The sequence below is a fragment of the Mercenaria mercenaria genome, chromosome 9 (assembly GCF_021730395.1).
Source record: "Mercenaria mercenaria strain notata chromosome 9, MADL_Memer_1, whole genome shotgun sequence".
NCBI lineage: Eukaryota > Metazoa > Mollusca > Bivalvia > Venerida > Veneridae > Mercenaria > Mercenaria mercenaria.
In genome coordinates, this window is record NC_069369.1 from 74,632,755 (window position 1) to 74,646,790 (window position 14,036).

At 33.4% G+C, this 14,036-nt stretch overlaps 1 protein-coding gene across 8 annotated transcripts in view; it reads left to right on the forward strand.

Moving 5' to 3' along the window:
• LOC123547480 (uncharacterized) overlaps window positions 1-8,296 on the forward strand; it is a 49,674-nt gene extending 41,378 nt beyond the window's left edge. For 3 of the 8 annotated variants that reach the window (XM_053551717.1, XM_053551720.1, XM_053551719.1), the window contains 4 exons: window positions 4,449-4,595; window positions 4,930-5,013; window positions 5,529-5,681; window positions 7,333-8,296. In XM_053551717.1, coding sequence (XP_053407692.1) covers window positions 4,449-4,595; window positions 4,930-5,013; window positions 5,529-5,681; window positions 7,333-7,461 — 513 coding nt within the window. In that variant the 3' untranslated portion in view covers window positions 7,462-8,296. Of the gene's footprint in view, window positions 1-177; window positions 195-706; window positions 766-1,211; window positions 1,244-1,543; window positions 1,561-4,448; window positions 4,596-4,929; window positions 5,014-5,528; window positions 5,682-7,332 lie in introns of all 8 variants that reach the window. The other 5 variants (XM_053551724.1, XM_053551722.1, XM_053551723.1 and 2 more) reach the window with 5 other exon arrangements.
• Window positions 8,297-14,036: the final 5,740 nt, after the last annotated feature.

Genomic DNA, 14,036 nt, shown 5'->3' on the forward strand with positions numbered 1-14,036 from the left:
ATCCTTAAAATTGGCACCCCACCCCCTCTCCACTCCCAACCACACATATTATATATTGATTTCATAGTACTTACTTTTGGTGTACAATTTGTTTTGTTATTGCTATAAGAGCATTAAACACTGGTTCTGTTTTCTAGGTAATTGCAACAGTAAAATCTTTTTTTGTCTTGATTTCAGAGGTGATACCACTGCCTGTAACTCCATGTCTTTTATTGCATGATCCACATTCAATAGAGCATATACCGATCTTGAAACTTTAAGCAAAGTCCTTGCTTGGTTAATGCTACATACTATTTATAGTGTACAAGCAAAGTTTTTCACAGTCTGAAATTTACATAAATAAAATTCTAAAAGTCATAAAACTGTGAATCCATTTATTCAGTCTAAATTTCATAAAAGAATAGTAGAAATTTCAAAATTTATTACATATAAACATAGTTTTTCTTGTTCATTTTTTACGTAATGAGCTTATAGTGAGTATACGCACAGTGTCAAGCATATCAGCATGTGAAAACCTTTTGAATATACAATATGAATTTTTAACTTTCATGCCAGATAATTTGCATGTTAGAAAATTCTTTTTCAGTATTTATAAATCTTAACATTAGTTTACATAGCATTTAAAAATCTAGCTGTTGTCAGCCATTTTGAAAATCCTTGACTCATATCTGTTTCTGTTTTTATCTCTTTATGTAACATATTACAGGAGTAAAACCCCCACTGGCGGCCAAGCCTCTTATGCCCGTCAAACCACAGCAAGCGTCTGTAAGATTTGTAAAGTTGTGTGGAGAAATATTAGAGAAAATCCTGCTTCCTAGATACTCCTGTTGTTGTTGTTGTTGTAGTAGTAGAGTTGTGATTTACCTTTAGGTAACAGCAGGGTTATTGGTCCTGATTTCATAACTTGAAAATAATTGAAATACTGATCTAAATACATGTATTAAGCTCTTCCTCATGAACTAAAGCAATATGTTGTACATACACAACTTGTTCTGTATTCCTAAAACATTTATACATTTTAGGAAAGTGGGAATAATTTTTATGTTAAATTTTATTTAGCATGAAAAAAATTGTATTTTTTCCTGCTTAGAATTCAGAAAAAGGGGACTTTGACCTTGCTGTTACCTTACTGAACCTTTTCAAGCCTGGATTCAGAATAATTTGTCTGAATTTTTATCATTGAAAATTATTAGTGTGATTTTCTTATTCAGAATATAATACCATATCCTTTACTGGAAAGCATGCAAGTTAAAATAGTATTCTGTTTGTTGTTAATGGGAAAGGATTTCTTGCTTTGGAATCATGTCATCTTTTCAGAGCAAAACTTATAATTCTCTTTCGATACATTATGTTGGCACTGAGCCAACAATTTGTTGTTTTTTTCTTCATACTTAAAAGATTAATTTTTCTTTGTAAGCTTATGTTACAAGGTATGAAGAGGTTCTGAGCTTGCATGCTGCTAATTTTTGTTTGCCTTGGCACTTCCTTAATTCTTACGCTTTCTGTAACTAACTGATTTGATTTAATTTTACAATCGTTGCAGGACTGAAAATTTTTGGTGTAAGACTTTTGGTTTGTTTGAGTTTGTTTTACTGAATCATATAAACAAATTGCTTTACGATAGCTGATTGTAAGGTGACTGTGGCTGTTTGATGTGAGGTTTTTAATTTAAGCTGAAATTTTGGGTTGACATGCTAAACAGCTATGATGTACCTAAAGCGATTGCTCACAAACTGCATACACATGCCAAGACAATGTCAATCATAAAGTAAATTTACCAAAACAGCTGATAACAAACTAGGAAGTAAAACTACCAGAATTTTTTGTTTTAAATAGATTCTAAACCTACATTTTAAAGCCAGTGTAAGTACTTGGATTAATTCTAAGATGAGCCCGCCCGCTTAGCTCAGTAGGGAGAGCGTTGGTCTACGGATCGCGGGGTCGCGAGTTCGATCCCTGGGCGGGCGCATGTTCTCCATGGCTATTTGATAAAAGACATTGTGTCTGAAATCATTCGTCCTCCACCTCTGATAATTCGTGTGGGGAAGTTGGCAGTTACTTGCGGAGAACAGGTTTGTACTGGTACAGAATCCAGGAACACTGGTTAGGTTACATAACTGAAATAATGTAAAAAAAAAATGGCGTTAAAACCCCCCCCCCCCCCCCCCCCCCCCCCCCCAAAAAAAAAAAAAAAATTCTAAGATGTGTTTGTTTATTAGTCCAGAATGTTCTTGATTTTCATGTAAAACAAAATAGTTACTTGTTCTAATGTTCAATCAACAGTTCTTAAAAGAAATAGTGTATTACTCAGAGAATGAAAATTAATGTGTTTTTTTTCTTCTTCCTTTGTGTGCAGTTGAATGTATATGGTTTTGTTTTAGCCTCTGTCATAACATATCTTTGCAAAGTAGAAAATATCTACCTAATAGTATGTTGTCTGAACTTCTCAAGCTTCTATTTGAGCAGCATATTAGCATTTTGTGTGTGCACTGCTTTATTCCGTGTGCTTATCTAAATAATTGGAACCTTGAAATCTTTTTTGAATACATACTTTATTGAAATATCAATTTTTTGTTAATCAATAAAAGTATGACATGATCAATTTTAAGCACAGTTAAGATGATCATTATGTCAGTGACTTACTTTATTTGAACATGTGTTACCTTTTATGCCTAACAGCATTTTACAAATTGATTTTTTATGTGACTTATTTACTAAATCTATAAATCTTGGTGTGTGTATAAATCAGAGTATGAATTAAATGAGTTGATCTGCTAGAAATAAATGATTTTAGTCAATAATAAAGATGAAAATTAGTAAAAGTTTGACAATCGATAGATTTCAAGGTTCTAGCCTTATCTTCTAACGCTTTTCTAACCCTTGCCTAAACTCTATCATTTCAGGACCCAAGCCCCTTCTTCCAGTGAAGCCAACCATATCTAGTGCTGCATTGTACTCAAGGAATCTTGGCCCACCCCCAGTACCCCCATCAAGGATTCTTGGACCACCTCCACCCCCTCCCCCTTCTGCTCTCCATAAGGTGTGTGTTGTATAAGTTGCTGGTTTACTAGCTAAAATATGATAGGAATTAAAAAATATGATGATAATATTTAATATTTTTCCTAAAAAAATCTATCTTTTGTTGTATGTCATTCTTGAAATGAAGACATTTTTAATTTTTTTGTGAATTTTTTTACTAAACTTTTTCTGTTTATTTCTAAGTAAAAGACACGCCCTTAAAAATTTTAATGTTTGGTTGTGTTTTTCTCGATTGTACATGTAACCACTCTCTTATTTTTTTTTATAGAAATTTGTCTTTGTAGTTATAATACCTTCATGTTCAGGTAGTGTTATGTATTGCCTGTATATAGAACTGCTTTTCAGTGTGTGCTTTCATCCCTTGCTTCTGTTTCCTATGCATGGCCAAAAAATCATTTGAGCTCAAACTAAACTCAAGCTTAGCTCAGGCAGGATGGACTGTCAAGTAGGCTGGGCATCTGTCCTAAAATGGCTGAAACTGCAAGAAAAGGCTTTATCTGAATTTTTGCTCAAACTTTGCCCGAAGATTATTGCTGATTTCTTGAGGATAAATACATTTAGTAAAAATATAAGTCTTAAGAAACAAGTAAAAGTAAATACATAAAGCAAACTTATTTTTAGTCAGATAGAATAGATTAGAATAAATTAAAAACAACTCTCTTTTGGTGAAATAAAGAAAAAAAACTGTTCAATGTTCAAGAAACTGTTATTCTTTTTGCTCTTTTCACCTAATGCTTAAGTGCATGGCCTTTTCCATGTTCAGGTTGTCATTGGAAACAAAACTAGGTTTTGTCTAAAAATAGAATGAATTTACAAAATCCTGATAATTATAACCATTCCCCCATTCCCCATCATCTCACTCTGACCCAGACCAGAGTGTCCCAGATACATATTGAATTGCTAAATACTTCGCTTGAGCATTTTGGCTTAAGCCTGTTGCCTCAAAATGCCCCACCCCCACCTGCAAAATGTATGATGCTTGACCATGCATTATGCCTGCATTAGAATATTGCTAAATACTTGGATGGTAGATACTGCATTCTGCCTTAAAATGCCCCCACATTATATATGACTGTATGATGTTTGGCCATGCAAGGGATATCTTGTATTATGCCTGTATTCATATAGAATGTTTAAAACTTACTGTATTTTATTTAACGTAACAGATTTTTTTTTAGATAAATTCCTATTGTAAATTTTATTTTTGAAATTTTATACTCTCATTTACAGCAATTTCACATAATTTGTTTACATAAAAAAGCTAAGTAATAATGTTATAGTATAGAAAAACAACTTATGTCTGTTTTTCCTTTAAATTTCATAAATCAGTAAACAGACATCCTTGAATCTTTTAATATCAATGTGTAATGAAATGCCATAAATCTGCAACTCATACTGGTAATTTTCAGAAGCCTGCTGAAATTAAATCTTCCCCACCACCAGTGAAATCTCCACCGGTAAAATCTCCCCCACCTCCAGTGAAACAAACCGCTCCAGTTCCACAGCCAACATTTGAAGAATGTGATGATATATATGATGAAGGGTTCAGTTATGTTGTAAGCTAACTTCATTATCAAAACCAAGTCACCTTTTGGTTGGATTCTGAAAATAAATGTGTACAATGTATTGATTATAATTGTGAAATTGGGATTTCATTTTGTTTGTATAAAATTTTGTAGTTTGTACTAAAATGAAAATTCTACAGGGGCATGAATTTTTGACTGTTAAATTTTACATATAGAATAAATCATGGAAATTTCCAGTAAGAAAATCATTCTTTGATATCATTTGACTTGTACTGTGAGTGTAGCCAGAAAAATCAAGACAAATTTATATTACCATGTCTTAGTTATATATGCAGTGAGTGATGATTTACTGTTGTTATTTCAGCCTGATCCACTAAGCAGGGAAGAGTGGTACCATGGAGAGATTGAGAGAGCAGACACCAACAGTCGATTAATGTCTTTAGGACAGGTATGGTTGTTTGATGACTTTTTAAGGGGTCTTTATTGCTTGAAATGTGAATGTTACACGGGTTAACCGGATTTGCCTCCCTTGTGCAAGTGCTCATAGTGTTTCATATATACAGGAGGCACTGGCAGCTAAGGTAAATGCTTGTCCCCTCAAGTTTTGGTAATATATCTGAATTGAGAACAGCCACTCTTCCTTAAAAAAAAAAATGAAAAGATTTTTTTTTCATTAACCAGTTTTTATATTTGGCCAAATAAAACAAAATTTTAGACATACTTTTGAAAGATTAATCTTTGTAGTACCTTAACCTTTACCATGCTCAATTTCTAAATTCGACTGGTCTACCAATCAATTAGGGCAGTACCATTTATTATTCAAAGGGATGTTGACTGAAAATTTCTCGACTGAATAGCAGACAGTGCAGACTATGATGCAGGCTGATCTTGGTCTGCACTGGTCGCAATATCAGAATGAATTGCTGCCAGCAGGCTAAAGGTTCTATCCATATTATGTTACAGGATGGTACATTTTTGGTTCGTAAAAGTAAACAAGGAGGGGATACTCAGCCGTATACACTAGCTGTACTTTATGAAGGACATGTATACAATTTGAAGATGAGAAATAGGTCTGATGGACAAGTGGCACTTGGTGAAGAAAAGCCTGATGAGCTGGTTTGTTTGATTTTAAACACTAAATGCTATAATATATCTCATTAAATGCAATGTTCTTAAGGCAAACTGGCTGCTGAAATCTATTTGACTTTGCAGTAAAATTCAGCATTTTGTAAATTTTCTAAAGATTCCTTGCTTTTTCAAAGTGGTGCACAATACATTAAGTTAAAGGGCTTTAACTCTGTATATTGAAGTTAGACCTTTCAAAATAGTCCTGTTTAGCATAAAAAGGCATCTGTATAGTGGATAGACCTTTCAAATTTCCCATGTATTAGTGAAAAGGCATCTGTATATTGAAGTTAGACCTTTCAAAGTAGTCACATTTAGCAGAAAGGCATCTGTATATTGTTTAGACCTTTCAAAGTAGCCATGTTTTAGCGGAAAGGCATCTGTATATTGGTTAGACCTTTCAAAGTAGATATGTTTTAGCGGAAAGGCATCTGTATATTGGTTAGACCTTTCAAAGTAGACATGTTTAGCAGAATGGCATCTGTATATTGAAGTTAGACCTGCGAAACTAGTCATGTTTAGAGAGAAGGCATCTGTATATTGGTTAGACCTTTCAAAGTAGACAATATTTAGCAGAAAGGCATCTGTATATTTGTTAGACATGTTTTGCGGAAAGGCATCTATATATTGGTTAGACCATTCAAAGTAGTCATGTTTTGCGGAAAGGCATCATTCTGTATATTGAAGAAAAAAATAGGGAGGTAAATTGCTTATACAGGGCGTAATTAGAAAACTGAAAAACTGAAATAGTGTAGATTGGGTAATTTCCGTAGTGAGTTTATTTTTGTTAATTTTCACAAATAATGATTCTCGAGAATTATAAAAATTTATAATATTGATCTGGATCAAGTCCTGATACAAAAACACTCAGATAAAAAAGATGCTTACCATGAAATTGCTAGATAAATCCTGCGTGAAAACTCTGTGAAAATTACCCAGTTTTAAGTAGTGAGTTTATTTTTTTGCTACATTAGATAATCTCTTATTTATTCAGAAGAAAATGAAAGAGAGGTTGAGATTTCATACTTACGCTGAAACATGTACGTGTAGGATAGTAGTCATCATTTTGATAAAATGTCTAGGTGCAATAATCGAGAACACTGCAATTTTATATCCCAACATGTTTAAAACATACAATTTTTAAATCTGAAGTTTTAAACTTCTATCAGTTTTTTGGGGGGGTTGGGGTGGGGGGGGGGGTCAGTTTTCAGCAGTCATTTGTAAAGGAAATTTCTGCAGTTAGTCAGGCATACACTTACGTGTCTTGGAGTCTCAGCCTATGTTAAAATTGCTGGAAATACCTGCTAGCGCTTCCCCTGTCCTTCTGTTCTGACATAGAGGGGGCCTCCATGGCTGAGTGGTTAAGGTTGTTGGCTTTAAGTCAGTTACCTGCCACTGCTATGGGTTCAAAAGCTCACTTGGGATGTAGAGTTCTTCCATATGAGGAAGCTGTCCAGCTGGCTTGTGGAAGGTCTTGTTCTACACTGGTGCCCGTCCATGCCTGAAATAGTGCCCATAGAAAGACACTTGTGTCTTCCTCCATCATGAAAAGGAGGAGAGCCGCTGGGAGCTGAACTGAGTTGATGCAATTTAAAAACCAAATAAAACTATTCTTACATATTCTTTTATTTTGTTTTTACAGGCATTTAAGGATGTACCAGCTTTGATTCAACATCATAGAAACCATGACGTTATATTGCTGAATGTGAAGGAGAAAAAGCAACATAAAACATTACTGAAGAAACACCCTATCAATATTAGTGGGAAATGATCAAACAAGGAAGGAATTTGAGATGGCATTTTTATATAAAGTAATTGATACACATTCTGTAACTGTTCCTAGAAACCTCTGAGTAGAATGCTACTGTGTCTGTTTTGGTGTTTTTTGGTATTTTCTGAATTTGGTATGAGAATTTGATATTTTAAATTGTTCCTTTCAAAATCTGAGTAGAATATGAGTTGGCTAGGTAGATTTTTTTCCCCATGTTAAGAAGAATTTCAGTAAAATATGGTGTAACCTCGGTTAATAATAACACAGAGAAAAAAAAACCTCCCTTCAAGGAGGTATATTTTTTTATTCCCATTACATGAAATTCTAAGTAAATTGTCGTGTCCAGAGTAACAACCTCTATACAACAGATCACTGCAGTCTTCTCAGTGTTGTCCACTGCAAAGAGGTGTATCAATAAATTGAAGTGTAGAAACGATCAAATTTTGTGACAAAATTATACAAATTTCATGTTTTTAGCTCACATGTCACAAAGTGACAGTGTGAGCTTTTGTGATCGCGCAGCGTCCGTCGTCCGTCCGTGTGTGCGTCCGTGCATGCGTCCGTGCGTAAACTTTTGCTTGTGACCTCTCTAGAGGTCACATTTTTCATGGGATCTTTATGAAAGTTGGTCAGAATGTTCATCTTGATGATATCTAGGTCAAGTTCGAAACTGGGTCACGTGCGGTCAAAAACTAGGTCAGTAGGTCTAAAAATAGAAAAACCTTGTGACCTCTCTAGAGGCCATATTTTTCACAAGATCTTCATGAAAATTGGTCTGAATGTTTACCTTGATGATATCTAGGTCAAGTTCGAAACTGGGTCACGTGCCATCAAAAAACTAGGTCAGTAGGTCAAATAATAGAAAAACCTTGTGACCTCTCTAGATGCCATATTTTTCATGGTATCTGTATGAAAGATTGGTCTGATTTCAATTGATGAATCTAGGTCAAGTTCGAAACTGGTAGTAGCTGCGTCGAAAAACTAGTCATTAGGTCTAAAAATAGAAAACAATTTGACCTCTTAGAGTCATACTTTTTAATGGAGTTTTATGAACTTGTCAGAATTTCACCTTGATGATATCAGCAGTCATTGTAGGAAATTGGTCCAGTGCCGTCAATAACTAGTGTCTGTAGGTCAACTAATGTAAAAATCTTATGACCTGCTAGAGGCCATATTTTTCATGGTATCTGTATGAGGTGGTCCTCATTGTTCACCTTATGATTTTGGCAAAGTTCGAACTGGTCAACTGTGGTTAAAAACTATTGGTCAGTAGGTTCTAAAAATAGAAACCTGTGCCTCTGCTTGTGGCATTTTTTCATGGATCGTATGAAAGTGGCCCTGAATGTCATCTTGATGATATCTAGATCATTGAAAGCTGGGTCAGCGCGGCAAAAACTAGGTTATGAGGTCTAAAAATAGAAAAACCTGTGATGTCTAGAGGCCATACTTTTATGATTCTTCATGGAAATTGGTCAGAATGTTCACCTTGAGATTATTGTCAAGATTGAAATGGGTCAACATAGACCCATCAATATAGTCAGTAGGTCAAATAATAAGAAAAACAACTTGTTACCTCTCTGGAGGCATATTTTTTCATGGGATCTAATTGATGGTTGGTTTAATGTTCACTCTATTATGATATCTAGTGGTCAGTTTTTCCAAATGGTCAATGAGATCATAAAATATGGTACCTCGTTATTAAAAAATAGAAAAAAAATGCCGTCATAACGGTTTTTTTCATAAACTGGGTCAGTTGGGTCAAGATGACGAAGTTCATGGCCAATTCATGGTCCTCTTGATTATTTGTTTGTTGATCTTAAACCTTGATTAAAATGTTTTGTTAAATGTATAGTCATACCTATAAATTCTGCTTTTGGGAAATTTACACTATTTTTGGTTATATGGGAAGAGAAATGGTGGCCTTTTCACTCAGGCCTTTATTCGGAGGTGGCCTTTAGCACAGGTTTATCTGTATTTCGAGTAAATCACGGCTTCATGTTCATCATTGTGTATATGGGACTAATATTCATAGATATTTTGATAGCACTGATCCATGAAATAAAATTCTAAGATGCAAGTTTCCTTTGATGCTGTCTGTAAAAACCTTAGTTCATAATACACAAAATTTTATGTCAATTAAATTAAATAATTTCACAGTAGTCTATATTTTATAGAATAGGGCATGACTTCCTGTTCATTTATTGTTGACACAAGATATTGTATGGGTTTAGTTTTTCTCTGTTAAAAAGAAATCCTTTTAAAATACAATATATATTTCTGTTAGTGTTAAGTCACTATTTGTTACCATGTTGATGATGAAGTACTGTACCTTCGAACATTTTTGCTGCATCCAATATGAACTGTTATACCGAAAACTTTTTTTATTTTGATTTATGTAATATTGGCCATTTCACATATTTTGGAGAAACTGTTATTACAGAACTCCATATATAAATCTGGTTCATTGTTAGTGCTACATAACCAGTCAGTATTTGGCTGATTCAGAAGTAAAATCTCAGTAATGTAATAAAACACTGAGTGGGTTGCAGGTCAGTAGTGACAAATTAGGCCTGATGTGAACCATGTTCAAAATGTCCCAACGTGCTGTAAGTAATTTTAGGTCCTTATGCTGGATTATGAATTTCATTTATACTGAATGCACTTATATTGGATGATCAAATATTTTTGTGTTTGTAAAGTAACTGTTCAGCAATTTACAGTTTCATATAAAATGACAATGTTAATTTGAAAGAATATTTTTGAATTTGAAAGAATGTTTGCAATGTTATGTATATTTTCATAGCGTGTATAAATTATAAGACTGTGCCAGTTTATTTTTCTTATATATTCTTATATATTGTATGAAATTAGCTAGTGAACTTTTTGGTGATAGTCGACCCTCAAAATTTATGAAAGAACATTCTTTCAATTTTTAAAAACTAAACTATTTTTGTCTTCACTGCTCACTGACTTTTCTTTTTCCTTTGAATTACAAATAAGTTACCTGATGTCTTAGAGGTAAAGTTAAGATTTTCATTCAGAGAAAAAAATGTAGTTGTATAAAATACATTGCATGTTTTTGTTTAATACATTCCACATGTTTGAACTGCCTGTGATTTGATAATTGGCACATTTCCAACAATGATAATTCATTCCATTTTGATTTATTTTGATTCATGTTGATATTTGATTACTACATTTTGTGAAGTAAAAATGCATTGTAATGATAAATTCGGCATGTTTACCATTGTCAATATAAGTAAATATACTGGTAATACATTTGTTATAATGCTTTGGTTTGCCTAAATGGTATTTGTTATATTGTTTTAGAAATTATTCTAAACATGGTTTCAACAACTTCTATTTTGACTTTTCTAGTGGGACTATTTTCTTTAAAGCTTGAAGTCAATATTTTCCCCATATGTATTTTAGTTTTACAACAGTATACTTATTTTGGGAGAACCCTTCATGTCTCTTGACTTTAAAGTCTAAATTTCTGAATGCTTTTTGCTTGTATAGGTGATATGTGGCCAAGCTATATTCCTTCTGTATGTTGACACAAAATTATTATTTTTGCTTTGTAACACATGGGACTTCACGTATTAATCTAAACTGATTTAGCACTTGCATTGAGAATATTATGCATTTAAGTTAGGTCTACAGATACATGTTTGGATAATCTTTTCCAGAGTAGAACCATATTGAACCAGGATTTTTCGAATTTTCATTTTGTTTGTCATATGATAAAAAAAAAATACATGTCGTTTTCCTTAATTATGACATAATATTATTTGACATAATATTATTTGTCCATGATATAAGAGAAGCCCAAAAGCCAGTCTGATTTTGTGGTATAAATTGCAGTTGTTTCTGTTACGCATATTTTTGTTTTCATAATTAATCCTTTGAAAGTAGTGATGCCAGTTTTATCAGTTAACGTGTAGGTTGTCATTTTTATCATGGCATGTTTTATGTTTCCTGTGCATATATTCAAATCACTCACCACTCACAGATGTGGGTTCGAGCCTCACATAGGGCGTTAAATTTTTCATGTGAGGAAGCTTTCCAGCTGGCTTACGGAAGGTTGGTGGGTTTACCCAGGTGTCTGCCCGTGATAAAATTATGCACAGGGGGCTTCTGTGGACTTCCTCCATCATCAAAACTGGAAAGTCACCTTATGATCTTTAACTGTGGGAGGTTAAGCTCAGTAAATAGAGGGGCCTATAGCCAAATATTACCAATTTATTCTACGTTCTCCAGATTTATGACTCCAAGTCAAGACTTCAAGTTTAATAAACATGCAGAACTACCTTGCACTATATTTACCAGATTTGATGTACCCTTAACAGCATACTCAATTTACAAACAGTGATAAGTTTTCTTGCCTTATGCACAGTATTACCTCTACTTTTCTGGCTAGAAATGTAATACTATTTCCTCTCTTTGTGCCATGCAACATTGACTACAAATCAAATTGTGATACATTTAGTGACAAATTTAGATCTTCATTTCATTTATTCATACTAACAAGATTTCTATGTGAACACCACTGTATATTTGGTTTTTAAAATGACTCGTGTGTCGTTGCTATCTATATTTAATTGAGATTATTTTGCTCTCCTAGATTTTGCTATTACTTTCTCATTGTTGTTTTCGGGCACATTTTGTTCATATTTTTAGTCTTTTATATACCAGGTAGTTGAAAATGTTAGAAGTATCAGCCGATGAGTAGTGTTTCAAAAGGCTATAGGCAATCATAATATTTTTACTGAAAAGTATGGCCATTTTCTTTTCAGTGTTGACCTACTTCTCTTGAACGTGCTCATTTGATTTTGTAAAATTATAAACTTCCAATCAGGGGTATACTAAATAAATCTTTAATATATAATGCAGTTAGCAACAATTTTGAAATGCTGAAATTTAATTTTAATGCGTTTCATTGTTAGGTGCCATAGGAATTTTTGATATGGTATGCTAATTTTGTTTATTTGTATTAAAAGTTAAAGACTTGGATAAAGTATGTGTAGTTCAGTCCATTTATGAGCAAATTCTTTGGAAAACTGAGTGATTGAAAAACCTTCTCTTGGTAATACCTAGGCTTGCCAAATAAATTAAAGAAGTAAATTGGAGATCTATATGTATTTGATTGTGATGTTCAGTGCATAATTTTTCAGGTTAAGGAAATCATTATGATGATTTTAACAATGTATGCATTTTGTTTGAGGTTAAACAATACTAGATTTATGTAATATAACATTGTTTGGTCCCTGCAATGTATAAATGAACTGATATAGGGTATATTCGTAAGTTTTCATGAAATATTTTGTAAACATTTTGACAGGGAAACTGTTCTAAGTGTGGCAGTACTTTAGGTTTCAAATAAATTTCCTCTTCTTTATGCTAAACCGAATTCCATAAAAGAGGGGCCTCTTTTTTGCTGAGTGGTTTCAGTATGCAATTAATTGATATGACTTAAAGTCCAACAACAAAAAAACAAACCACTGGTTTCTCAAACAAACTCTAAATTCTACATGCCTTAAACCCCCAGTTTCAGACTTTTTTTCACACATAATGATTAATATGTCTAAAAACATTTCTGGTATTGTATATCCACATAATATGTACTTTAATATATAGGATTTTATTGCTGTTGATGATGATGATAATTTTATCAAGAGAATAATAAACCATAGTATTTTTCTAATACTTACGTATTTGTTTGTTTTTCTTTCCTCTGCCTACTCCATTAAAATATGAACATTCCTATTGTTGCCACGGGTTATGTAAATAGTATTGCCTATTGAATGTTACACAGTGTTTTGATGCACTATTTGAAGCCTCCGTCGGATTCCTATATTTATAGTCCAATTACCAAAACTTTTTATTCATTATAAATGTTCTGTAATTTGTTTTAAATCGAGATTACAAAATGTTTGTCTATTGCCTTAATATGGATCTTCCAACCTTAAGAAATTCATGATTGATAAAGGACATTTTGTCTGAAACCATTGGTCCTCCAACTCTTGATTTATTTGGGGAAGTTGAAAGTTACTTACGGAGAATGAATTTACATGTCCTTTTACTATCATTTTCTAAATATTGAGTTTGCTGGTCCCATGATCACATTGAATGACCAGGACTGATAGAAAATGCTATTGATTTAAGTCACTGACTGATAGAACTTGCTATTGATTCAAGTCACTGAATGATAGAACATGTTACTGATTCAAGTCACCAACTGAATGAACAAAAAAAATTGCCCTTATTGAAGTCACCAACTGAATGAACATGCTATTGATTCAAGTCACTGACTTACAGAACATGCTATTGATTCAAGTCACCCACTTACAGAACATGCTATTGATTCAAGTCGCCCAATTACAGAACATGCTATTGATTCAAGTCACCCACTTACAGAATATGCTATTGATTCAAGTCACCCACTTACAGAACATGCTATTGATTCAAGTCACCCACTTACAGAGCATGCTATTGATTCAAGTCACCGCTTACAGAGCATGCTATTGATTCAAGTCACCATACAGAACATGCTACTGATTCAGGTGATAAATGAA